Here is a 26,041-nt window from a genome sequence, read left to right as displayed (position 1 = left end):
GAAGAGGGGACCGAGTTGGAGGCGAGACCCCACGGGTGGGCAGAAGGAGCCCCCCCGGCTGTGTGGGGACTCAGCCCTCAGGAGTGCGGCCGTTGGCCGAGCCGGTAGGGACTTGGGGGGCGGGCGGGCGCCCCAAGCCCTCCGGAGGCCTGCATCTGCCCCTCCTGGGCTGACACATTGGCCCGGCCCCAGGCCGGGAGGGCTGGCAGCCCATTCTCCGTGGGGCAGAGGAGCCCCCTGGCAAGGGGCCCATCTCCCATGCTCCCTCCCTCTGTGTTTGGCGGGCAGGTCTGTTTCCAAGGAGCTGCGCTGCGCAAGCCCCCGAGCACTGGAGCACCTGGTGGCGCAGGGGCGCTTCCTGGCTGGTGTGAGAGGCCGAAGTCCCGTGGGCCTCCCCCAAGCGGTCCCACTGCAGCGCACCCCACCCCACCGCCCGAGGCATTCTCTGGGGCACCGGCCAGAAAGACCCTCCTGCTCTTTAGAGACCAAGGTGGGGAGTGGAGAGAGAACGGGATTTGCTTCCTGCCGGGGCAGGTGCCCCCTCAGTGCTCCCCGAAATCCCAGAATGTCACTCGCCTGTCCTGCTCCTTTCCTGAATCCACGGCATCAAATAGTCTGGGGGCGCCCTGGCTGGCACCCGCTTTCTTCCAGTTGTCCCCCGGAAAGCACTCCCAGAAATACTACAACCAGTATGATTCCCTTTCAGACGTCCAGCAAAATCCTTTTGATATACCCGGGCAGTTGGACCGTACTATTTTGGGTTTTGGTTCTCAGTCCTGTTCCGGATTTTTTGGTAAGCTACGTTTGCGATGTTGTTTGATTGCATTTAGCTTGTGCTCGCAGCGCTGCAATTTGTCTTGATATAGGTTGGTGTGTAAATATTAAAATTGAATTACGTAATGCAACAGCCACAGCAAACGACCTTGGTATATTTCGGACTTTGTGTTTGGGGCCTGGATTACTTTTGCTATTTAATGTTGGGACCATATGAGTAGCAATGGTTCTAATTAATGTTATGCATACATGATGCCTTTAGGATGCCAAATGTTTTAGAGCTTTATTCTTTTTGCTTTTAAACAGCCATGGACTGTTGTTATTGTTTTAAAGTTGAGAAACTGAAGCTCGTGGGGGCGGGGGGGCACATGTCCTGAGTTCTGGATTGGAACCCAGTGTGAAGTTCAAGTAGTTGCAATGCATCATTTGCTTGTATCTGATCGAAATGCCTCGCAGTTCAAACCCCACTTCCTTGCTTGCTTGCTTGCTTGCTTCCTTCTCTTCCCAAACTCGTTTTTGATTTTGTGTGTGTGAATAATGATGGCGTTCTTGATCCAGTCTCGTTTGTGTTTAAGCTGGAGGCCGAAACAAGCAAGGGAACCTTATCACCGCAGTGCTAGAAAGACAAACTTTGGAAGGCGATGGGATGAGCGGAGGTTTCAAGCCATTCTTCCAAGAGTTTTGATAGCCGGCAGCTGGCTGCGTGCTCTGGGCAGCCGTGACTGCGCGGAAGCTCCTGGCCCGGTGCCTTTTGCCTGGTCAGATAACGTGCTCCTGCACCTGTGTGTTCCTCGCATCTGGGTCTTCACAGGGCGCTTGGTGAAGCTGCGGGATTTGCTGCTGCAAGGTGGGCTGCGATCGTTGGCTTAGGGCCTTTGGAAGACCGCTCGGCAGATCTTGGAGGACAAGGCGAGAAGCGGCCGGCCCTCCGCGTTAAACGCAGGGTGTCTCTGAATGTCAGGCGTTGGGGGCTGCCCACCGTTGGAGGCAGGAGACTGGGCTCAGGGCCCCCTTGAGCGTCTTAGGGCACGAAGGATGTTTCTTGCTGCAGCTGCATCTCTGAGCTTGCTGAGGTTTTGCGCGCATGGCGAGGAAGGAGAAGTGAGCTTGCTTGCCTTTTGATGCAGCGCCCAGCAGGGAGCTGCAGAAGGGAGGGGCGCCCGGAATAGCAGAAGAGAAACTCCTTCAGAGGCCATGGGTAGGTCAGGAAGTGGCTTCCAGGGCCAAAGCCGAGTGAGGCACGGCTGCCGGTGCCCGGACTGGTGAAGCGTGCTGGCGCTTTCCCCCCAGGCTTGGGCCGGGGAGCAGCAGAGTTCCCCAGAAGTTGGCTGTCTGCAAAGTTGTTAGAAAACTCGCCCTGACCCTGCCTCCCCCCGGCACACACGCCACCGTCCCCAAGCACATGCAGGACCGGTGCTGGGGGAGGCTGTTGCTGCGCTCTCCTTGCTGGTTCCGCGCCAGGAGCTGTTTGCCGCATGGGCCAGAGTTCTCTCGAGGGGCAGCCATGCTGGCGTACCTGCGGAGGGGGCTCCCTCGACGGACGACCTCTGCACACTGCGCCAAGCGAAGCGCCATTCTCGGCCAGCATTGATTATGCAGACGAAATCATGGTTCTTGCAGTGGCATGTTTTTGCCCGACGACGGTCGCAGTCCAGGGCATATACAGACGGAGAAGGTCCGCAGCTCTCGGCATTCCCAGCCAGGCTGGCTGAGCGAGTCCGGCACAGGAGCACTTCTTCCTTTCTGAATGTGCGTGGATGTTGCCCTTGTTCTGCTTCTGCTGGTCACAGGGAAGGGCGGTGGATGGCACAGTAGCCTCCATTGTAAGGTTTGTCCAGGACTTGCTTACCTTCACACGCGGGAGGGCCAGAACCTTGCTTCCTATGAATGTTTCATATTCACTGTATTTCTCAGCCTCCTCATACCGGTCTCTTTTGAGATCCTTTTTTCTGTGCTCACTATCAGAATCTACGCTTATAGATCCCATGACTGTAATAACAATATTTTGGCCTGGCAGTACCTGGCATAAACATTTTAGTTTTGGTTTGGTTTACTTAATTTGGTAGCTGTCCTTCAGCATAAAATCCTAAAGTAGCATGGAATTAAAAATCCCAGAATCCAGTCCAAGAGATCTCAATACAAATGGGCTGAACGAAAGTGCATTTGAACTGTTTTGAGAGTCAGCTCTCATAGAATGTGGCGCATGACAAATTCATAGAATTATTTGGTATCATAGAATTATAAGGTATCTTGGAGGTCATTTAGTCTGACCCTTTGCTGAAGGCAGGAATCGGCAACGGCAGCATCCCTGGTGGATGGCCGGCCATCCAAGCTTTGCCCGAGTTGCAGCCCTGAGTGAGAACCCCCCGTCTCCCCGCGTTGCTTGCTGCACTGAGCAGCGGCCCCCTTAGGAAGTGTCTCCACGTGTCCAGCTGCAATCTCCTTTCCTCCAACTCCCACCCCCCAGCTCTGGTCCTCTCCTCCGCAGTGGCAGAGACTGGGCCTGCCCCGTCTTCTGCACGAGGCCGTGAGGAGGCCTCTCCCTTAATCTAGGCAGCGTTCGTGCGATGTGCCCAGACTCTCCAGCATCGCTTCAGCATTGCCCCCGCTGAGGAGTCCTGCTCGGGGCAGCCAAGCCCCAGAGCGCCTCACGCAAATCAGGCCTGATGGGGAAGGGGTCCGGCCGGAGAGACCGGGAGGAGCTGCCTCCGAGAGGCCCAGAACAGAAGCTGTTCAGACGTTGCGCCTTCATTATTCTTAGGCTGGAAGGGACGTGTGCTCTGCAGGGAACCTGGGCTCTCTCACAGGCGCACGTATCACGGCACGTGGCTGGCTGTGCGGGTGTGACGGGCCACGGGCCACTCCGCTTCGTGCACAGCTGCTGCAGAGGAGGAGTTGTGCATTGACGTGAGCTCACAGGTTGTTTGCCTGTTTATTGTATTTCCACCCTGCCTTGGTCCCTTCCAAGGATCAAGCGGTGTCTTAGATGATTCTCATTCTCACCTCAGTCTTATCCCCCCAACAACCACCCTGCGAGGTAGGTTGGGCCGAGAGTCTGTGACCGGCCCAAAGGCACCCAGCCGGCTGCACGGCTGAGCGGGGACTGGAACCCAGGTCGTCCGAGTCCCAGTCCCATGCTCTTCACCACTGCGCCACGCTGGCTCCCCACACCCCCACACCCTGCGATGGCTGTGAGGTGCCTGGTGAACCTGGCTCGGAGATGGGCGCGTGCTGGAGATGCGTGGCGTGTTCGTGAATTGAAAGGCCGCGGCGGGATGCCTCGGTGGCCGCAGCCTACGTTTCTTCGCCTGGCCCGGGTATCTGACTCAGAGGCTTTCTCTCTGTCGCAGGAGCACAGGCCTCCTGGGGTCCGAGGGCCGCATTCCCTGTGGGGGGGGCTCTCGGGGGCCGCACTTCTGCGGTGGGCGGGGCCACAGGCGAAAGGGCTGGGCCAGCTTGCCTTCCAAACCGGTCCAGTTTTGCTTCAGGCTCTCCTCCTGCTGACCGAGTCTCCGGACGTGCCCTTCGGCACAAAATCCAAGGACCTGCCACGGGTCGTGGCTGCAGGGATGAGGGTGGGGCCCGGGGAGGGTGAGGGGCCATCTGGGGAGTGGTGCCCGAGCAGCTGCAGCCCAGCTGTCATGGGGGGGCTTGAGCATATGCAAAGTGCCGGTGCTGCAGTGCAGTTGCTCCCAGCACCCTCCCCGTCCCGCGCGTGAGATCGAGATCGGCCACGTCTGCCAACCCGCCCTCCGCGCTTCCCTCGGCGTCGCCCCACGGCCCAGCTGGAAGCCCGCACAGGCTGACTCGAGGTGCCCGGGCCGCGGGCCGGTTTAGCGGCTTTCTTCCCCTTCTGAAATGGCTTCATGCAATTTTCGAGCTTGCAAGCTGGCTTGGAAAAGGTGGTTCGCGGTCTCCTGTGCTAAGGCAGCGCAGATTACCTGCAAAGTGTTTCTAAATATCTTTGGAAGATGCTTATCTAAACTCTTTAAAAAAGCATTTAGAATGAAACTGGGGCAGGGGAGGGGGAGCCAGGCTTAGCAAGCATTAATTGCCCTGATGTTGGAAGTGTTTGTGAAAGCTAAACTTGAGGGTCCATAAAAGGGCTGCCGGGCTTTGCACAGAGCGGTTGGTTTGTTGCAGAGGGCGGAGGAGCCACTAGGAAGGGGAAAGACTGTGGAAAGGACGGCTGCTTGGATCCGCCAGTGCTGCTGGGGGTGGCGAGGGGCCTCTCTCCTCTTCCCTGCTCTGAGCCTTTTCCCCTTGGAGAGGGGCAGGGCGGCCGCCACCTGCTGAATCTGCGTGGGCAACGGGCCGGAGCCTGCAAAGGGGGCTGAACGCAGCTTTTCCCAGCTCCACAAGCTAAACGACAGAGTCACACCAGGCAGTTAGCTCAGCTGTTCCCACCTGCCTGTTGAAGTGCAGCATGAATGTTGATGCATCTATTCTTCTCCTGTTTATTTGGTATTTTTCTTTTAAATAACTTTTTGAAAGTGCAACGCTGCCCCGAGAATGCGTGGGGGGGGTTTCTCAATGGCCCTTCCGTGTGTCCCGGAGCACGGCCAGGCTATGCCTCAAAGCCGCAGAATCCTCCCTCTGCTGCCAGAACACGGCCCTGGGAAAGGGGCATTTGGACTGGATGTGCTTGTCGGAATGGCCCCGTGAGGGTTATTTCTGCTGCCTGGAGCTGCTCCTTGCATTTTCCTCCACGCTTCTCGAAAAGCGCGACTTGCTCTCTTCTCTACATTAGGAGTGGGCGCGGAACAGACAGAAGGGAGCTTCTTGCAGAAAAGGAAGAAACATCAGGAATAGATCTGGCCTGATCCATGGCAAAGCCTCAGGCCAAATCATTGACCGCCAGCCTTGCCATCTCTAAAATGGGAACAGTGTCCACTTCCTTTGTAAAATGCCAATACTGGAAAGTACTTTATGAGTGTTGAGGAGATTATTGCTGTGAGAGTGAAGGGGGGGGGGTTGCCGTGCAGAACGTCTGGAGCGCGCCAGGTCGGCCCAGGCTGGATCAGGAATGCGGCAGGCTAGATTTCAGGCCTTCCAGGAGGAAGCTTGGGTGGTGCGGCTGTCTGTTCTGCTGTGATGGGGCATCTCCTTTCCCAAAAGTTTGCAAAAGGAAACGGGGTGGACACGTTTCTGTAAGAAGCGAAGTCAGTATTGGTAGTGGAGATGTCAGCTTTTTTAAAAGCACGCTTTGAGTCCTCACAGCTGTGAAGGCCGTCTTGAATGTGTCTCGGGCAGCCAATGTGTCTGTTCTACTTCGTTTCATCTCACTTTCTGCCTCTAACTAGAAATAAACTGTTTCCATCCGAGAGGGGGAACTGCTGATGCATTGAAAGTCGTAATATCCAGCGTCACAAATGCATGCAGTTGACAGCTTCAGATCGCGAAGCAGCGAAGTCAGACTCTCTTGGTGCTAGCAAAACAGAGTGTAAGTAACTCTTGCTAAACTGGTTAGAAGCCTGAGGGCAGCTGTAAAGTTAAACCTTTGTTGAAGAGTGTCAGAGAGACTGTAATTTGTGGACTTTTGCCTTGAGGCCAACGCCACGCATGTGGGGAGGCGATCCGGGTGAGATGCGGGACGGTGCCGGCTCTAAAGCAAGATGGTTCCTGGGAAGCCACGGCTCGCGTTTGTGCAGCAAGAAGGGCCGTCCGTGCTGCCATTTCGCAAGGCTGGCTTGTGCGCGGCTTGCCTTCTGTCGTGGGTGATGATGGGAGTTGTAGTGCCATGCATGTACAGGGCAGCACCTTGGGGAAGGCTGATCTGGGGGGGGGGGGTCTCTCTATGTTGACCAAATGCAGCTGTGCCAGATGGCCATTCTGCCCCCCAGGAAAAACTGCCATATGGAGCAACTTGGAGTTATCGACGCCGCTCTGTATTATTAGAATTAGTAGTACGTGTAGGATTAGCTGAGCTACGCAGCGGAAGCCCCTTACGGGGCAGTGTAGCTTGCCAGGTTGCAACCAGGACCGTTGCTCAGAAATGAAGGGGCGTCCGCCGGGGAGCTCTCAGGCCTGCGGAGCGTCCTCGGCGCTTTCGGGGCCCGCTGGGTTTTCCGAGCTGTCTGCTAGGGCCGCGCCCCAGGGCCACATGCCGTGCGGGGGCTGAAGCGGCAGCACTGCCCGCTTCAGCGCCATGTGAGCCCCCGCTCTTGCGGGGGAGTGTTTCGTTTTCTCTCAGGCCGGCCTCTTTCCTCATTTTGAGCGAACCCTCACAATGAGTCATGCTTCCAGGGGGGGACGGGCAGATGGGCTGCGCTTTCAGTTCCTGCAGCTGGGGGGGAGGTGTTTCAGCCCCCGATTTCATGTTTCCTGCTAAGGGTACTTCCTTCTTCCCTGTAGCTACTGAAACTGAAAAGTGCTGGGGGGGGGGGGGTCACTAGCAGATCCATTTCAGCTAAGCATCCAAATCTTTGATTGCAGGAAGATGCTAGGAGTTTAAAATGCATTTAAATAGCAGGTTTCTTTACTTATTATATTTATACCCCACCATTTTTCCCGTCAGGAGCCCAGGGTGGCTGGCAAACCTCCCATTTCTTCTCTGTTTTGCACACGACAACCCTGTGAGGTAGGTCAGGCTGAAAGTCTGCCTCTGGCCCCAAGTCGCCCCGTGAGCTTCATGGATGAGTGGCGACCAGAATCCGGTCTTCCAAGTCCCTGTCCCACACTCTAACCATTGTACCATACTGCCTCTCAATTCATAGCCCACCTTTTCCCCAAGGCAGCATGGACTAAAACCAGCTCCGAGGCCCTAACCACACACCACACGGGTGTTGTTCTTTGCAGCCACGTCTGTGCCAAGTTCTGGATTTGCCTGGCTGCTGACGTTGTGATTCTCCTAGAAACATAAGAACAAGTGGCAGAATTAAATCTGGAGAAAAGCTTTACAGGCAAGGCAGGAAAGGTTGCTTCAGGACTTCCAAAAACATTACCTTCCTGGGAGAGATGTGCTCTTTAAGCACAAATCTCTTTATGGCGCAGATATGTAACTTAGCTCAGTGAGGGCAAAATACTGCGTGTGTTTCTACATTTGCATGTTGCCTGACCAAACCGTGGTTAGATGACGGAACGTGCCTTATTAGCCACAAGCAGCCCAGGAAGAGAACCCCCAGCAGCAGCCCCCAGTCAACCCGGGCTCAGTCCTTGGGTTAGTGTGTCGTCTGAACCGAGACGTTGTGTCGTACCTAAAATGGCCCCCAGGAAACAACGCCATCCCAAGTGGACAGGTGGTTGCACTGGAGGGAGTTCTGCCCCTCCGGGAACTCTTTCCACAAGTCTCCGGGGCTCCGTGGGCACAAAGACAGGTGCCTGGCCAGGCCGGGGCCAGGGATGCGTGTTAGATCTCCTCCGTCTGTTCCACAGGTTGCCGGCGCCTCCATCACCTGCGTCCCGGCAGAATTAGATTTGCTTTTCTTCAGGTAGAATTTCACTCCTCTTTGCAAATGCACACCTGTGGTGTTTACGGCAGTGTCGCTCCTTCCCTCCCAGAGTAAAATGGAGTCCCGCAAGCTTACTCAGAGACAGCCGTCCACGTGGCCTCCTCAAGGCAGCTCCACCCCGCTCCGTATTCATGGTGGCACCTCCTGGCGGGTTTCCCCGGCAGGCCCGGCCAAAGGCCCAAGCGGAGAGCCACTGGGTTGGCCAGTCCGGCCTTCGCTGCGGCTGCCGTGGGCCGGAGGTGCTGCGGGGGCATGGGGCAGCCGAGCGGGGGCTTGGCGCAAAGCATTATGATGAACCGTCGTTCCCGGGAGAAGCCCCCGGGCACCCAGCCACGCTGCCCTGCCCTCCTCTTTCCGCAGCCCGCTTGCCTCTGGCCCGCCCTGGCTTTGGGGGTGCGTTCTGGGTTGTTTGGTCCTTGGACGGGCAGCCACCCGGGCCGCAGTGGTTCCGCGCCTGGCGGCCGTCGCCTCGCGTGTGGCCCGTGCCACCGCCTTCAGCCCCGTGTGGGCCGCATGCGCTGCCCAGGCGGCCTTTTGTCTTGCCCTCTGCAGAATTATTGCGAGGGATTTCTGTGCCGCTCCTGGGCACGGGGGACCCTGCACAAACAAAGAGGCAGCGTTCGTGCCGCGCCAGCATCTGGGCAGGTGGCTCACCTGTTCCACCTTTGGCCGTTGGCGGATGCCTCGCGGCAGTGGCTGGGTCCAGACACCCTTCCGTGGGAGTGGGGAAGGGTGTTCACGGATAGGCTGGGCATGCACATGGTGGGCATGTCGTGAGCAGAGCCGGCTGGAGCCGGGGGTCAGACTAGATGGCCCGGGAGGTCCCTTCTGGCTCGCTCTGCTTCTCTGTTCTGGCACTACTTCGCATCGGTCCTCACTGGGCTTGAGGTGGGCTCTGGCATTTTGACCCTAAACTTTGTTTTTTCCCTCTTTGTGGACTTTCCCCGCACCTGCTGATGCGCCTTCCTTTCCCAGATGCCCCAGCTTGGTTTGCACCCGGCTCGTGAATTCACCATCGAGATAATGGCGGGTGCTCTTGTGACTGCAATGCTCTGCTCTGCCCCCCACAACCGTTTTCTCAAGATAATTGTCCTCACCAGCCAATTTTCTCTGGTCCTCCCTGGTCCATGTGCACAAGCCCAGAAGAGTTTCTGCACATCACGAGCACTCTGCCAGGTGGAGCGCCGGCGCTGCTTGGAGGAGCTGCGCAAGGCGGCTGGCTGTGGAAAATACCCAGTTCCGTGGGATTAGCGCATGGTATCAGTGGCCGACACGGCCGCTTTTCAAGGTTAAGCATTCCTGACCACTGATCCCTTGGGGCATTCCTGTACCTTCAGAGGCGATTTCCTGGCTGCCTAACCAGTATTTTTGCTCTAGCAAAATTCCGTGTTTTTCCCTGTGGTGATGCATTTTTTGTGTCTTTGGATCTCACTAGGTTGCTTGCAGAAGGCCATCTCTCTGCATCTGATTTTTTCTTTTTGAGAGAGAGAGTTTATACCCCTCCTTTCTGTAAAAAAATATTCAAACAGCCAAGAATAGTATTATTTCAAAATGCCAAATTGAAAGCAGTGTCACCCAAACCCGATGTTGCGTTAGGTGCCATCCAGTGACTGGGGCGACCGTGAGAATTTACAGACCCGCCAGAAGGGCCTTTACGTTCCAGGCTGTAGCGGCCTTTATGGGGCCGGTCTGTCTCCCACTTGTTCTTCCGTTTGCTCTTCTGCCTTCAACCTTCCTGGCGTGTGGTCTTCTCCAGGGAGTCTGGCCTGCTGAGGATGTGTCCGAAGTACGACAGCCTCGGTTTTGTCCTTTGTGATTCCAGGGAAAGCTCTGCCTTGATTCGATCCAGGGCTCACTTGTTTGTCTCGATTCGAGATATTTGCCAATTGTAGCTTGTTGATCCGGGGTATTGGCCAATTTCTCCTCCAGTGCTAAGCTCCGAACACTTTCTTCCTGTCTTCACTGCCCAGCTTTCACACTCATCTGTAGTAATTAGGAGTACAGAAATGTGGGTGCTCTTGGCCTCCAGTGAGGAGTCCTTTCCCTTGCAAATCTGTGAAAAAATAGTCTAGACAACATTATCCAGCCGTGTAAGAAAAAGGGCGACCGAATCTCATTCATTCCGTGAAAGAGAACAGGCTCAGCTGATTCAGCTGGAGTGTGAGCAGCAGTGGGCCAAATGTACGTCCCCAGGCAGGATGTTCCAGGAGTTTGGTGCCACGATAGAAAAGGCCCTGCCCTTTATGCCCACCTGCCATCCAGATCAGGTTCTGTTCCGAACACCTCTGGATCCGCACCTTGAGGGCCTCAGCGTTCTATGCACCATGTTGAGGAAGATAAACTTGATCCTCTCCCAGCAAAGGTCTTGGTTTCTGTGCAGAGCGCATCAAACGAACAGCTCAGGGGCACGATCCGAGGCATGTTTAGGCAGGCAAAAAGCCCGGCGACTCCCAGCCTGAACACGCATAGGGATTGCGTCCCAAGGTTGAGCCTTGATAGCTGAAGCCATTTAAATTAAAGATTTAACTGGCAAGATCAATGGCCCGTTAAAGCATTGATTTGAATCAAGTTTTCTTCTCATAATTGTCCGTGTCTCTCCTGATGGCCTGCGGGAGCATCGTCAGAGTGGCTTTGCCTCACACCGGTCAGGCTCCACGTCTCTTTGCCACACCCGCCGTATTTACACAGCTTCCTTTTCAATCCTGCAGAAGGAAGGTCTTGAAGATCGCTTCTGGCAGGGTTTCTCTTGTGATCAGTGCTCGGCGTGTGGGGTTTCCGGTAAGGTCCTGTCCTGGCCAGTCTTGTCTCCTCCTCTGCGCTGCAGCTTATCCCCCTTCAGTGCCCCCTGGTCCTGCCCCATCCGCACAAACACCGAGAGAGCACAGGAAAACGGTCCGCCCGCGATTGCCAAGTTACCGGGCAGGGCTTGCTCTGCTGCGCCTCCCATCTAGTGCATCCTCCCTTCCCGTTCTTTGCTTCCTAGACACTGTCTGGGGTGATAATAGTCCCACGACTTGCGCTGGGACAGGGGCTCTTCGTCGGCATCCCCACGCCTGTGGAGGGCTGCCCCCTTTCCTCCCTTCTCCTAGCGCAGGCTTCCCCTTCCGAGGTCCTTCAGGGGTGCGGGGCTGCCGTGCTCTTTTCTCAAGATGCCTGGCTGCTTGTGGCTGGATGTGCATCCCCTGAAGGAGCAGCCACCTGCTCACAGGCACCGTGTGGGTTTTGTGGGGAAGACCCGAAAAGGGCCCCCCCCTCTCTGTCTCTCCCCCCACCCCACATCCCCATGTTCCACGGCGTTCCCTTTTGCTAGGGCTTGACCAAACATCAACCCGTCTTCCTTGCATCCCCCTTTTCCTTCCAAGAATCCCAAAGTAGCTGACTCTAGTATTCTGCATACAGTAATAGTACATACAATATTTAAAAAATGAAAACAGGATAAAATACCACAATCAGCATATAAACAAACTGCCAATTCAGACTGTAAGCTTGTATGAATTACTGATCTGAAGTTTATTAAGTGCATGAAATGAACCCGGCGGGCAGTGCAAGACCGTGCGTGTTTTAACCCAGAATGCAAAGCTGCATCCCAGGCCAGCAGTCAGAAATGCAAACTGCTCGGATGTGCTCTTATAAATGGCAGAGCGCCCTGGTCACTTGCCCAGTCGGCTCTGTAATCGCCGTACCAAATGCAAAGACCTCCGAGAGGCCGAAACTTTCAGGTCAAGGCCATCCTCTGGCCGCAGGCAAAAACCCAGGGGGAAAAGGGGAAGGCGGCACGTTTTTTCGACCCCAAGACGGGGATTTCTTTGAACTGCTCAAGATGAAGCCGTGAGCCTTAGCTGCCTGAGAGGAAGGCTTTTTGGGATAGAAGAGGGAGGGCAGCTGGGGGGCCGTCGGGTGCTCAGGAGGGCTAACTCTGGAAAGACGACAGAAACCAGGCTGGCAGTTCCAGGCTGCTGACCCAGGCTAGATTCGTGCGTGCGCGTGGTGCGTGCGCATGCATGCATGCATGCGCGTGTGGGGGGAGAGAGAGGGCGAGGAAGCAGAAGAGCATCACTGGGGACGGCCCCACTGCGAGTTCAGCGGTGCGGTCACACCTGTAGAACCAGAACGGGAGCCTTTGAGTCATCCTGGGAGATTAGAGTCATCTTGAGCTTTAAAAAGAAATGTGTGTGGGACTCATCAGCCGCTTGCGACAGCGACAGGCGAGGGAGGAGGGGACGACGCTGGCAGGTTCCACATGTCAGGAAGGGATGGTGCAGCTCCTGAGCCCGCACTTGGCCCCCAAGGTGTGTGTGTGGGGCGGGGGGGATTGTCCGGTGGCGGCACACCTTGCCGCTAGCAGACTCAGGCTGGCAATCCAGGTGTGCTTGGCCATCTGCGACTTTGCAGAGAAACCGGCCAGGTGGCTGGTTAGTTCTGTCTTCTGCTCTCTGGCGCGTTCCAGAAGTGTGAGACCACAGCTCCCATCATCCCCGGTTGGTATGGCTGTGTTGGATTTCCGTTGGTTAGAAGCAGGGTTTCCCTACCCTGGGCAGCAAATTCCCGGGATCAGGACTGGCTGCCTGCAGTGAGCGATTCTGTGCAGGTTTTCTTCGTTTGCATAATTTCCGTGGGCTCCTGGATTCCCTTGTTCCTGAGGAAGACTCTGGGTGCTGCCATGGGGTTTGCGTCCTGAATGGGCCACGGCGGCCGCAGGGGACATGGGGGGGGGGGGGAGTTCATGAAGCTTCTTCCTTTGATGGGCAGTTGTAGAAGAAAAAGGCCTTTTATTTAAAATTTTAACTAATTTAAAAATAATAGGGGATTTTATTTAAAAGATCTGTACCGTGCCTTTGCACGTATGGCTTGCAAAGTGGGTTATGCAAAGATAATAGACAAATGAGGTGCAGCGCAAATCAACCGGATGACTAAAGAGGGCAGGCACCGCGTCAGCCTCCCGAGAAGGGCTCTTTGCATGGGATCCTTCGGGGGCAGTTCCGCATTTCCTGCCAGGTGTTTTGGGGGAACAGAGCGGCTTTTGTTTGACACCTGAAGGAGAATGAATCAAGGGGCCACCACGGAGGAGGCCTTGTGTCTGGTGCAGGCAGCCAGGCCTTCGGTGGGCGTTGCAGGAGGCTGGGTCTGGGCAGCCGTGGGTCCCCAGGAGGGGCTTCAAGGGGAAGAGGGGCGTTTCCCCAGGGGAGAGCCCAGCGCTGCCCCTTGCCCGTGCCCCCTTCCCCGGCCTTCCTGCATGGCTTGTCAGCTCTGGCGCTGCCCCAGCTCGATCCCCCGTCACTTCGGTGGCATCTTTAAGTAGCACTGGGATCGGGCATTTATTCCACGCTTGTTCTTGTGCGCAGCCCGCACTCAGGCACGGCTTCTCGCCGGAACGGGGTTCTGCCCGTCGCATCGTCGCTGGCGCCCCTTTTCTGTCCTGGCCTTCCCCCAGGGAAACCTGCACGTCCTGAGCCTAGCCGGGGGGTGGGGGATTCGCCGCTTTGAGCACAGACCCTTCCGTCCGGGGCTGCTGAGCTTGCAAGTCGGTTTAGCCTTCCTGAGCAGCTGGTGGCCCCCTTTCAGCGGTGAACGGCCCGGGCTTTTTGCCGCCCATTTCCGAGGGGGGGCTGCCCTGTGGACAGACAGAAGGCCCCGTCCGAGATGCCACAGTCTCGTCCTGCATCCTCTGCCCCCGCGGTCTCGGCGCTGGCCCCAGACCCGGCCCGGTGCAGGGCTCAGGCTGCCCCCCGAGTGCGGAGCCCTCCCCGGGGGGCACCCAGGGGGGCACCAGGGCTTCAGCGAGGCGCTTTCTGTGCCGGGGCTTCCTGACCGCTTCCCCCCTCTCTCCCCAGGAGGGGCTCCCCGGCCGACGGCGCCACCATGACCACGCACCCGCGCCGCATCCGCCTGAAGCCCTGGCTGGTGGCCCAGGTGAACAGCGGCCAGTACCCCGGCCTGCGCTGGGTGCAGCCCGAGCGGAAGCGCTTCTGCATCCCCTGGCGCCACGCCACACGGCACATCCCCAGCCAGGACGACGAGAACACCATATTCAAGGTGCGGGGGGGGGGGGAGGCGGCAGCCCTGCGTGTCCCCCGCCAGCGAGAACGGAGGCCTGGCCGGCCTTACTGGCCCTGCTTCTCAGCCCAAAAGGCTGCCGGATGAGACAGCCTAAAAGACGTGGCATGCAAGGAAAGCAGGTGTGGAGGGAGGAGGAAAGCAGCTGCTGGCTCGGGCAGGATTGGTAGAATTTATTTTATTTTTTAATTTATTTTTCAATTTATATCCTGCCTTTTTCCAACAAAGGGCTCAAGGCAGCTTACATCATTCTCCTCCTCCATCTTATCCCCACAACAACAACCCTGTGAGGCAGGTTGGGCTGAGAGTCTGTGACTGGCCCAAAACCACCCAGTTGGCTCCATGGCTGAGCAGGGACTAGAACCCAGATCGCCTGAGTCCCGGGCCCGTGCTCTAACCACTGCACCACACTGGCCCTGCTTCCTCCCATCTGGTCTCCTCCTGCTGGTTTGTGGGTGCTTTGCTTGGCCTGGAATCTGCGCCTGCCCGGCCTAACAGGCAGCATTAGCGGGACCTCCAAGCCAAGCATCCGCACCTTTTCTCGGAGGCCTCGCACGGCCCCCCTTAATAGTGCTGAGCGTTTCTGCTCCCGTTAAAAGGAGTGGCACCCCCATGCCTTGGCCAGGGTTGGACTGTCTTGCCAGCGAGCCCCAGTGTTGACAACTTGGGCTGGCAGCAGCACTGCTTGGACTCAGCCCAGACCGGCAGCAGCGCCGCTTGGATTCAGACGGAGAAAAAGTTCCCATCCCAAGACTTGGGGTGCTGCTTGGCCCTTTTTATCTAGGCCTGCCTGTCCCCAGGAAGGAAGCCCCGTGCTCCGGAGGAGACGGGCACTGGGGAGAACTCCCTGCCCAGCTTTGCAGAATTCCTTGGTCAGCGCCTTTCTGGCTTCGCTAGCCGAGGCGAGTGCCCAGCCGCCCTCCGTCTCGCCCGTCCAAGTGGCCCTTCCTGCTCCGGAGGGGCGGCTGGCACGCGCAGTGCACGCTCCTGCTGGGGGCCGCTTGGACGCCCTCCCCGCCGCCCGTTCTTCCCCCGCCTCTTGCTCCGCGTCCCGCAGGCCTGGGCCAAGGAGACCGGCAAGTACAGCGAGGGGGTGGACGAGCCGGACCCGGCCAAGTGGAAGGCCAACCTGCGCTGCGCCCTCAACAAGAGCCGCGAGTTCGGCCTGATCTATGATGGGACCAAGGACACCCCGATGCAGCCCTACAAGATCTATGAGGTCCGCGACCTGCAGCAGCCCAACGGAGGTACCGGCCGGCCCGTGCCCCGTGGCCCGAACGCGGCGAGCGAGCGCCCCCTCGGGTGTCGTCAGGCGAGCGCACGCGCCCCTTGCGCCAGCCGGTGGCGCGGCCGCCCGTGAAGTGCCGCCTGCGGGCGGTTCTGGCCGGGATGTTCCAGCGAGGGCCACGGTCCAGCCTGGGCGGGGAGGCCCGCCTCTCTCTCACGGGGGCCGTCCTCGCCATGGGTGGTGGCCCTGCAGGGTCGCCTGCGGAACTCCCTCCCACAAGATGTCGTGGCTGGCGGCCTTCTCGTGGACAAGGACCGGGTGGACCAACACGCCCGTCTGCCCCAGCCTGCCCCAGCAGGGCTCTCCTGATGCCCTTGCGCACCTTCGCAGGGCTGCATCTGTCAGCCTTTCCCCCCAGCATGGGGAACAGTGTGCTGCTAGGGGAGGGCTGCCCCACCAACACAAACTGAAAGCGGAAGCCATGGCTGCCCGTGATGCACGCCTGCTCATTTTACCTGACTGATCGCCATCTCTTTTCAAACAGGTTCAGCAGGTTTTTGAAGCTCTGCAAAAAGCCTGCAAAACCTGTTTAACATGGCCAGTGTTGGGATGAGTAGCTGTACACCGGGGCAGCAGTGCTTCTGTCATCCCTCCCTGAATTCTTTGGGGGAAAGTGGTGTCTGTCCACAGCCTCTCTAAGGAAGCATAACTTGTAACCTTGTCATCTTTGTAACCCGCTGCTCCCATACCTCCAGGATTTCACAATGTAAGGAGATTACCCCGTTCCGTGTTAAGGCCCACTGCCCAAGCCCCAGTCTCTCTCTATCTCTCTCTCCTCCAGTTTCTCTGCGCTCTCCTTGCTTGCTTTCTGCTTGCCAGACTTTTACAAATTTAAAAACCAGGGATTTTGGCCAGCGAGTTGCTAGAAAAATACAGCCGTCCCAGAGCAGGGGCTCAGTAGTTCAAAATATGCCCTTGATTAGCCTCCTTCCAGCCTGGCCCCCTCCACCCGTACTGGCCCCCGCCTCCCAAAGGCCGTGCTGGCTGGGGATGCTGGGCGCGGAGAGCAGCCCGACCGGAAAGCAAGGGGCTGGGGGAGGCCAGCTGTAAGGTGTGAGGCCACCCCCACGGAGGTGGGGCCCCGGCACCCCAGGCGTGTGCTGGCACCCTGCTCTGAGCCCCTGCAGACCCTCGTGTGGAGCTGAGCTCTAGGGGAGAGTAGTTCTGGGACCTGCGGGTTTTACCATGTGGTCCCCTCGGCGCAAGAATAGGGCGAGGGAGCAGGGGGGTATGGTTTACTTACTTAATTGATTTAATTAAATTTCTGCACTGCTCATCAGCCAAAGCTCTCTGGGTGGCTTGCAACAATTCGTTAAAATGCCATCTAAAATGCACCACAATAGAAACACATTAAAGACAAAAAACTGCCCTGCAAAAATATTAAAACCACATGTAAAACTACATTTCAATCTATAATTCCAATAACTTAAGCAAGAGAAAACCTGATTGAGCCTGGATTAAAAACCTAACAGAGCCCCAACTCATTGAATGCCTGCGCTAGAGGAAAGCATCGACCTGCTGCCAGGTGGGCCTCAGCGGGGAGCCTGTGCCATAATCGGGGCAGCCACTGGAAAGGCCCTGCTGCTTGACGCCACCAACCGAGCCTGCCTTGGCGGTGTCAGTGGAGGCAGCCCCCAGAGTGGATCGCAGCGTCCAGGGGCACAGTGGCCAGAGCGTGGCGCCTCCCTTCACGTGGCCCGGTGGCACCTGCAGCCCCACTGCCTTCCCGCATCCCCAAGGCTTGTAGGGCTACCAGTGAAGCCAGGCTGGTTCTGCCAGAGGCGCCCTCTGGGGGCCTGGCTGCGATGCAGGATTCGGGGTGCACCTGCACCCTGTTTCTGTTGCTCACCTGTGCAGCTGTGCCCCTCTGGCTTCCTTCATGTCTGCACTGCCCGATATTTATTATTAGTTATTTATTTGGAATTTTTCCATGCCGTCCCATTCGCATAAGCCTCGGGACGGCTTCCAACATTATAAATGAAGACATACATATATAAAATCCGGAAACATCCTGGCACAAGATTATAAAACCAGTAAGTAAAATCAATGATTATTCAAATACCGTTTAAATAAAAAGGTCTTGGCCTGGTGCCGAGAAACAAATAACGACGGCGCCAGGCGGACCTCTCTGGGGAGCGCGTTCCACAGGTGGGGCGCCACCGCAGAGAAGGCCCTCCTCTGGGTACTCGCCCTCCTAATGTCCTTCACGGAGGGCTCCCGGAGAAGGGCCTCTGCCGCAGATCTCAAGGGGCAGGAGGGCAGATACAGACGCAGGGGCTCCTTTAGGAATCCAGGTCCCAAGCCCAATAGCCAAAGCTCTCCAGGTGATTTAGAGAGATCAAAAACCTTAGAAATAATGATATTATGCGTAGCATGGAGACGGATCAGTTGACAATATCTGCGCATGCAGAGACGCGCGGAAGTATTTACCATGTTTCTGACGTAACAGCCCAACCTGCCCCAAGCCTTCCCCAGCGGAGGCGCCTGCGGGAGGGTCTTCGAGGAAAAGCGTACGGGCGCACTTGTTCTGCAGGAGCTGCTCCGTCAGGTGCTGCATACCTGAGCCCTACAAAAGGCCCCTTAGGCCACCGGGGGCCCCTGGCACGGTGCGCGGCCTCACAGGGCGGCACGAGGGCCGGCCCCTCGCAGGAAAGGTCTGTGCCGGCTTTGCCCGCTGCTCGCATTTCCGGTCCTCCGTCTGAAGCGCTTCTCTCCCGCTGCCCCGCCTGGTCTCTGAGCGGTTCCCCTGGCCAAGGAGGTGCTTTTTGTGAAATGCACGTGTGTCGCCGTCGTTCGCGTGCGAGTGGGATGCCGTGTATTTTCCAAACCGCTCTCCGCCCTCCGGTCCGGCCCCGCTGCGCTTTCTCTCTCTGCCATCTTTGCTCCCGGGGATGCGTGCTCTTCCCTGCGTTCCCAGGCAGGGTCCCGACGGAGTTGGGCAGGGCAGAACGGCAAGGCCCGGGTCAGAGGAGGCGTGCCTGGGCCCCCACGGGGTTTGTGTCCAGCGGCCCCTCGCTCTGGCGCGGAGGGGCGGGAGATGCTGCCGCCCCCGTGCTCCCTGGCACCCTCTGCAGGCGGAGCGGCAGGAGGAAGAGGGGGCTGCCAGGGAGCGCCTTGCTCAGGACCCCCCGGAACCTGGGGCCGGCACGGAGGAACTGCACCGGCCTCCTCTGCTTCCCACGATTCGGGGCAGCCTCTGCTCACGTAGAAGGGCAGTGCCGAAGGGCGCCGGTGTGTATGGAACAAGCACCTGAAAACCGCGGTTTGGCGAGACCCATTCCGTGGGTCAGCCAGGCTGTTGTGGCTGTTGAAAGCTGCAGGGCTCTGCCTCGGGGGCGGGCCAAGCACTGCTGCGGGGGGGGGGGGCCTTGGCAGCGTCCGACCCCCACGGCGCTTGGGGCACTCACGGCCCGTCCTCCTTCCCCTTGCAGAGAGCTTTGCTGGAGAGGAAAACGCCGGATGTGAGGAGGAGGAGGAGGTGAGCGACGGCGCCCGGGAGTCGGAGGTGGTGGGCTTCATCCGCTGAGGGCTGGGGGGCGGCAGACGCCGAAGCAGAATGCACTGCGGCCCCCAGGCAAAGAGCCCCGTGGAGCCGGCTTCCCGAGCTGCCACATGCTTTGGACTACAGCTTCCAGTTGCCTGGGCTGTTAGGGGTTGAGCTACGAGCGGACATGTGGGCACCGGCCTGGGGGCAGTGACCCAGTGAACGGGGAGAAGTCGTTTGACTGACTCCGGGCCTCCCTACATATTGTCCGTGTTGGCTGGAGCTGATGGGAGTTGGAATCCAACAGCAGGATGGTCATGCTGTGCGCCTGTATTTGCCAGGAGTGCCCCAGGGATCATTTACAGTCATGAAATGAGCCCCCCCCACAAACCACAATGGAGAAATCAAAAGTTGCAGTGATAAAAATACTGCATGTTAAAAACAATTAAAACCTGACGGAGCCAGCCAGAAATTAATCATGGGATCCCCCAATGAAGGATGAGGCGCTTGCTGTGCCCGTGACGGTGCCAGGCGGGGCTCCCGGGGGGCATTCCATAAACGGGGCCCATGCTGAGGAGGCCTTTCCCGGGTAGCCCCATCGCTCGCTTCCGAGCAGCGGCACCGTGGGAAGGGCCCCCGTGCTACTCTGGGCCACGGTTCGAGACGTCGTGCTCGCCAGTGACCTTGGCCAGCTGCCCAGCGCGTCCAGTCAAGCTGGCGGGGGGCGCAGGGCCCCCATCCCCGACCCAAGCCCTGGGCGGGGTGCCCAGCGTGCTGCTCCCAGCCGGGGCCCGCCGGATGCCTCCCGGAGTCCTCAGGCGGGGTAGGAAAGCGCTGCCTGGCCCCCCGTCCCCGGCCTCCCCCCCGTCAGTGCGGTTCCCCCCAGCGCGGCGCTGCCTCTCGCGAGGGGCTCTGCCGGGCCCTGCCCACCACTAACCCCGGCGCTTCCTTTGCAGCTGCAGGAGATGATGCCGACGCTGCGGATCGCAGGTGGGTGAGGGGGGAGCCGAGCTGGCTGGGGGCACTATCCCATGCTCTCCGCCCCATCCTGTGCCAGCACTGCCCAGGAATCCGTGTGCTGGGCAGGAGACCTTCTGGGAGGCACTGGAAGCCTTCCTCCCAGGAGGCCGGAATGGGAGAAAATAAGCCCACTGGCTCGTATTCACGTGGGGGCAGGACTTAGGAATTGCCCACAGGAAGAGAGAACGTGGCATTGTGAGGGAGCCCGTCTTTGTGGGGTTGGCCAGCCGGCCCTGCTCCAGGATGTCCTGGGGTGCCCAGAAGATTCTGTCCTTGCCGGCCAGGATCCCTGTCTCTTCTTTAAAAAAAGGACTCAGCAGGTGCAGAAAAATGGGGAAGGGATCCAGTCCAACATTCCCTATTCCTCAGTTATTAAAACAGCCGTCTGTGTATTGCTTCCTTTTCAGTATGGAAAAACTGAGCATGCAGCCTCGAGCATAAACAAAAAATCCATATCCTCTGCTCAGAGGCTCAGTGGGGGCAGCAGGCCAGGAGGGCAGAGGTGCCCTCTTGCAGCTTCACAGACCCCTGCGGCTGCAGTCGGGCGCAGTCGTGCGCATCCCATGGCACGACACGCACAAGGGAGAGAGGGAGCTCTCGCGCTGGGCACCGTGGTTCCCTCGAGCAAGAGCGGTGAAAAGGCGCTCGTCTCCCGCCATCGCCCACGTCTCCAAGGGAGCCCGGGAAGGGTCCCTGCCGCTTCTTGCGGGGGAGGCTGGCCTGGTGGGGCTGGAGCGCCGGCTCCGCGATCGCTTTCTCAGCTGCCCGTGGGGCTGTCTCTCTGTCCGCAGACGCCAGCCATGGCGCGGAGCCCCTGCCCGCCTTCTCGTGGCTGAAGCGAGAGGCCCTCTACCCCAGCGCCTGTGGCAACGAGTCCTTCCCACAGCTGGCGCACCCGGAGGTCCCGGTCGTCCCCCCCGCTCCCCACCCCGTGGGGCCCTTTGCCGTCGGAGCGGAGCCCGCCGTGCCCGGCTTCCCGGAGCCCGCCCATGGGATGCCGCTGGAGCCCCTCGGCCCGGGGAACATGGCCATGCCGGGAGACCTGGAGCCGCTGCCCCCGGGGGGCTGCCCCGTCGTCCCTGTGGAGCAGTTCATCCCGAACTTGCTGATCAGCCCGCACATGCTGCCACGTAAGGATTCCTGCGGGGAGTGGGCGGGGGGGGCGGCTAGGAAGGGCTGGGCTGTGGGGCCGAGGGGGTTCCCTGCCCCCAGGGTGCAGGGCGACCCCTCCAGCGTGGGGCGGGCTGCCTTGCCTCCACCCCCCCTCTGGCTGTGTTGCGCCCTGCCTCTTGGTTTGGTGCGCTCACGTGGGCGGGTGTGGGAAGGATCGTGGGCGCACCGTGTCCGGCACAGCCCTGCTTTTCGGGGCAGCTCACGGAACAAACACCAAACGGCAGAGGCATTTAAAATCTGCGCCCTCCCCCAAAACCCCCTGCTGCACAATACCATCTGATAAAAAGCGGGGGCCTGGGCAGCAGATAAATTGGGGGCCCGGGGAAACCGCCCCCCACTGAAACAGCTGCCTTGAAAGAAGGGGCTGCAGAGGAGGCAGCCAGCCCAGCGTGCTGGAGCAGGAGGCTTCAGAGTGGGGGGCGGGGGGCGCAGGGCCCACGTGGATGATCAGAACTGATCCCTGCACAGGAAGCAAACGCACAGCGGCGCATCCTTCCACGAATCCGGTAATGTGGCTCCTATCGTGCCCCCATTTCTCAGATGGGAAAGCTGAGGAGTCCCTGCCCAAACCGGTTCCGGGGGTCCCCAGCCCGGGAAGGGGGATGTGTGTGTGGGGGGGGTGTCATCGGTGGGCCTGGCTGGGCCCCATCCTGCGCCACAGGCTCTGCAGAGGGTTTCCGGGGGCCTTGCCCAGAGAGCCGTGCCCCAGAGGGGGCGATCCGCTCCGAGGCTGACGTGCCCCCCCCCCCCCCGCCCCGCAGTGACCGACCTGGAGATCAAGTTCCAGTACCGGGGCCGCCTGGCGGAGGCCCTGACCATCAGCAACCCGCACGGGTGCCGTCTCTACTTCAGCAACCTGGAGCCCACGCAGGAGCAGGTGGAGCTCTTCGGGCCGGTGACGCTGGAGCAGGTGCGCTTCCCCAGCGCCGCGGCCTTGCCGAACGAGAAGCAGCGCTTCTACACCCACCAGCTGCTGGACGTCCTGGATCGGGGCCTCCTCCTCGAGCTGCAGGGCCAGGACATTTACGCCGTCCGCCTGTGCCAGTGCAAGGTCTTCTGGACGGGCCCCTGCGCCGGCGAGCTGGCGGGGCCCAACCCCATCGAGCGCGAGCGGAAAACCAAGCTCTTCAGCCTGGAGAGCTTCCTCAACGGTGAGAGGGGGCCACGCCAGGGCAGGCCATGTGCACGGGGGGCGGGGGGTGCCCTCCTTCCCTTCCCAGGATTCCAGGCTCGGGGGGTGGGGGGATTGTGGGGGACCTGGCTGGGGACTGCAGGCCCGGGCTGGCAGATTTCCGCGCACCGAATCGGCACATGGCCAGGGAAGTCTGGCGCGGTCACACTGGCCTCCGAAAGAGGAAGCCGCTCCAAAATGAGGGAAGTGGCAAGGAGGAAGCTGGAGGGGGAGCCCGAGGGTCGAATCCAGCCCCCCCCCGCGCACGGAGGGTGCTGCAAACCGCAGCCATGGCGCTCGGGGGGGGGGGTGCTGCGGGAGAGGACGGGGCCTCAGCAGCAGGGTTCACCAGCTCCGTCCGGCGAGCCAGTGGGAGAAACGCTTCCTTCAGAAAATGGAAGCCTGGCCCAGGCTGCCGAACACGCGGAAACATGAGCAGCGCGGCCTTTTCAGGGGCTTATTGCTCATATCGCCACGGCCAGCAAAGGAGGATTTCCCAGAAGCGGGAATCGGGCTATGGAAGCATCGCAGGAGCGTACGGCGATTTCCTCGCGGTGGAATGGGTGCTTTTCTTGCAGCCCCACGGCAGAGGATACAGGGCAGACCCCTGTGCCTGAATTTAAGGATGGCGGGGGCGTGTCTGAGGAATTAAGGCGGATTGTGGTGGCGAGAGATGAAGTTCTCAACCTTCCTAACGAGCGGAGAGCATGTTCCCAGGTGGCCCCATCCCAGAGCTCTGAGAGAGTTCAGACGTGAAGTTGCCGACCTTACAAAATTGCGTGGTGTGTCCTTAGGATGAGCGCCCACACCTGAGGGCTGGGGAAAGGCCAGTGCGACCCCAGCTTTTTAGGAAGGGCTTCAGAAGGGACTGGAAGATCGCAGGCTGGTGAGCGGAATGCCTGTTTGCAGGGAACCGGTTGAAAGTGGGATTAAAGGCGGAATGACTGAGGCTCGCGGAGGGACGGGCCTTCCCGAAAACCAGCCGAGGCTTCTGCAAACGCATCAAGCTCGCCTCAGTGACCTGTTTGAGGGCATCAGTAACTTGCAGGCAGGAGTGGGGGGTGGGCGCCGTGCCCTTCGACTTCCGGAGGGCTTTTGGCAAAGGCTCCCGGGCAAACTCAGTGCCACGAAATAAGAAGCAGTGGGGCGGTGGCTGTAACTTTAAGGATTGGTAGCTGGTTAAAGAACAGAATCCAGGGCATGGGAATAAATAGTAACTTCTAGTGGGGGGGGGGTGTAAATTGAGGGGGGTCCCCTGCAGAGATCTTGCATTTCCCAGAGCCCAAGGGTCTCATTTTCCCAGGGCAGGCCTCAAAACGGTGAGATTGTGGTAAGAGAAATAGGGCCTGTGGGAAGGTCCCAGGAGGCGCGACGCATGCACGCCCTTTGTGCGTGACTGGATCCCTCGTCGCGCGCACTTCTCCCCCAAGGGGTGCCGGCCCTTTTCTCCCCCCGGCACACTGACCCTGCTTTGCTTCCCGTCTTTGCTCGCTCCCCAGGCCTCATCCGGTTCCAGAAGGGTCAAAGCACCGTCCCGCCGCCCTACGAAATTTTCTTCTGCTTTGGGGAAGAATGGCCGGACCAGAAGCCCAAAGAGAAGAAGCTCATAACCGTCCAGGTGGTGTGGGTGGATGTGAGCAAAGGAAACCTCTTTGCCGGACCGGAGGGGGGGGGGGGGGGGGGGGGGGGCGGTGAATGCCAGACAGTTTCATTCCTTGCTGTGGTTTTATTGCGTTACGCTATTTTTTTCTCTTTCTTGGTTGTGCGTTTTCAACTTCTGTAAATTGCCTGGAGAGCCTCAGCCATTGGGCAGTGTAAAAGTGAAATGAATAATAATACTTCACAAGCGATGCCCTGCATGGTCCCCCATCCTGTCCCAATGCTAAATTGCCCTTCCGGCCTCTGTGCCTTAAAAAGCTGGAATTCAAAAGTTGAGTCCAGTTCTGAAAAGCCAGGCCAGACTTTCCACTGGACAGTTTGCAAGCAGGGAAAGACGATGCTCACCGTTCTCTGGAACCTGGCAGTGGTTCTCTGCCTTGGGATGGAGATGCAGCTTCTGTTTCTCTGGGCCGCGAAGCAGAACTGGCAGAAAGCAGGTTTTGAGACCCACTTGACACGCTTCAAGCGGACTGGAGAGAAAAGGCTGCCCCTTTGAAGATGGGGGGGCATCGCGAGTCCTCGGGGTCCCCACGTGCCCCGTTGATGCAGGCAGCTTCGCCCTTGAATAAGATCAAGACAGCAATCCTGAGCAGAATGACTAGAAAGCGTCTGCAGTGGGATTTATTTAAATAAGCATGGGATTGTGATGCAAATTGCACAGGTGTGTGTACAAACCTGTGTGCGCTCATGGGGACCACCTCCTATCACAGCAGCAACTTCCGTGAGTTGCCAGAAAAGCTGAGGAGGGTTTTGGAAGCCATCAGGGGGAGCAGAACCAATTTCAAAAGTGACCACAGATGCTCTGAGTTGCACTTTTGCTCTCGTGCAACCCAAACTTTCCCTTCGGATGTAGAGGTGAACACCCTCCTTTTTTCCTGCAGAAAAAAAGCCATTTTTCTTACCTGGGCAAAGCTTGCAAGGTGCAGCCATTTCAGCCTCTCCTATGGGGAGGAATGTGCAGCCTTGCTCTTTTAGCCACACAATTCAATAAAGCCTGACTTAAAAATCCAATTGAATTGAATGGCGTTTACTCCAAGCAAAGTGTGTGTTGATTGTAGCCTTATTTTTTTTCTTGGCTTAATAGATGATTTTGAGTTCTACTTTATCCCTTCAGGGGTAGGAGGACCAGAACTGCCGCAAATATTCTGGATGGGTCTAGATTTCTAGATACTTAGTTTTGCAAAGTATTGCATTCTGTGTCTCTGAGGAGCACCGGCGCAGGGGGGACTGACGGCTTCCTGTACCGCTGGCGGGGGGGGGGGGCCACTGGGGAATCTCAGTGGCCACGGCTGCAGACAGAGGCTGGCCTGGATGGACGTGTGGTTTGCGCTAATCCTTCCTCCCCGTTCTGAACACACAGGTGGTCCCAGTAGCTGCCCGGCTCCTGCTGGAGATGTTCTCTGGGGAGCTGTCCTGGTCGGCCGACAGCGTCCGCCTCCAGATCTCGCACCCAGACCTCAAGGACAAGATGGTGGAGCAGTTCAAGGAACTGCACCAGCTCTGGCAGATGCAGCAGAACGTCCAACTGCAGAGCCTGGCGCCTGCGGGGGCCGACGGCTGGGCCATGCAGACCAGCAGCAGCATGCAGCAGTAGCAGCCGCCAGCCGTCTGGGGCCCCTCCGGGCTGGGGGGCCCCCGCGCAGCTCGGGGCCGGTGGCAGCCCCACGGGACCGCCGTCTCCCCACCCCTTCCCACGCCGGGACTTGCTCACCCACCCTGTGACTCGGCCGGCCTTCAGTTCGGAGGAGCCCGCGCTGCCCATCGTGGGCAAGGGGGCTTCCGGGGGCCATCGGAGGAGGGGAAGCCAAGCGGCGGGAGGGTGGGGAGACGCGGCGGCAGAGCGGCTGGGCCAGCGCCTGGGTGGGGCAGCGGGGGATCAGCTGGACTGGCCTCACCGGGCAGCGGGCAGCGTTGCCAGGTGCAAGCGGGGTCTCGCAAGGTGCGAGCACCGGGCCTCGATCCACCGC

The 26,041-nt window shown here is 58.9% G+C and overlaps 1 protein-coding gene across 3 annotated transcripts; it reads left to right on the top strand.

Moving 5' to 3' along the window:
- The first annotated feature begins 437 nt into the window (after positions 1-437).
- On the top strand, positions 438-25,811 carry IRF5 (interferon regulatory factor 5). Of its 3 annotated transcripts, XM_044429362.1 has the most exons (11): positions 438-490; positions 707-793; positions 6,078-6,217; positions 14,057-14,258; positions 15,337-15,526; positions 18,999-19,045; positions 20,008-20,041; positions 20,863-21,201; positions 22,006-22,395; positions 23,915-24,033; positions 25,435-25,811. In XM_044429362.1, exons 4-11 carry the CDS (start codon positions 14,085-14,087, stop codon positions 25,666-25,668), a joined length of 1,527 nt encoding a protein of 508 aa, XP_044285297.1. In that variant the 5' UTR covers positions 438-490; positions 707-793; positions 6,078-6,217; positions 14,057-14,084; the 3' UTR covers positions 25,669-25,811. The 3 variants fall into 3 exon arrangements, with proteins under 3 accessions (XP_044285297.1, XP_044285306.1, XP_044285314.1); XM_044429371.1 differs by lacking the exon at positions 6,078-6,217 and having other exon boundaries at positions 487-793; XM_044429379.1 differs by lacking the exons at positions 438-490; positions 707-793; positions 6,078-6,217 and adding an exon at positions 1,593-1,621.
- Positions 25,812-26,041: the final 230 nt, after the last annotated feature.

This window comes from Varanus komodoensis, unplaced genomic scaffold (genome assembly GCF_004798865.1).
Source record: "Varanus komodoensis strain SLA01 unplaced genomic scaffold, ASM479886v1 scaffold1, whole genome shotgun sequence".
NCBI lineage: Eukaryota > Metazoa > Chordata > Lepidosauria > Squamata > Varanidae > Varanus > Varanus komodoensis.
Note: the sequence above shows the minus strand (reverse complement) of the source record. Positions and strands in the feature narration are given on the sequence as shown.

Coding starts and splice junctions, on each gene's coding strand:
- IRF5 (XM_044429362.1), top strand. CDS start 14,085: ATGACCACGCACCCGCGCCGCATCCGCCTGAAGCCCTGGCTGGTGGCC. Junction 20,042..20,862: donor GCCGACGCTGCGGATCGCAG/GTGGGTGAGGGG, acceptor CTCTGTCCGCAG/ACGCCAGCCATGGCGCGGAG. Junction 21,202..22,005: donor CAGCCCGCACATGCTGCCAC/GTAAGGATTCCT, acceptor CCCGCCCCGCAG/TGACCGACCTGGAGATCAAG.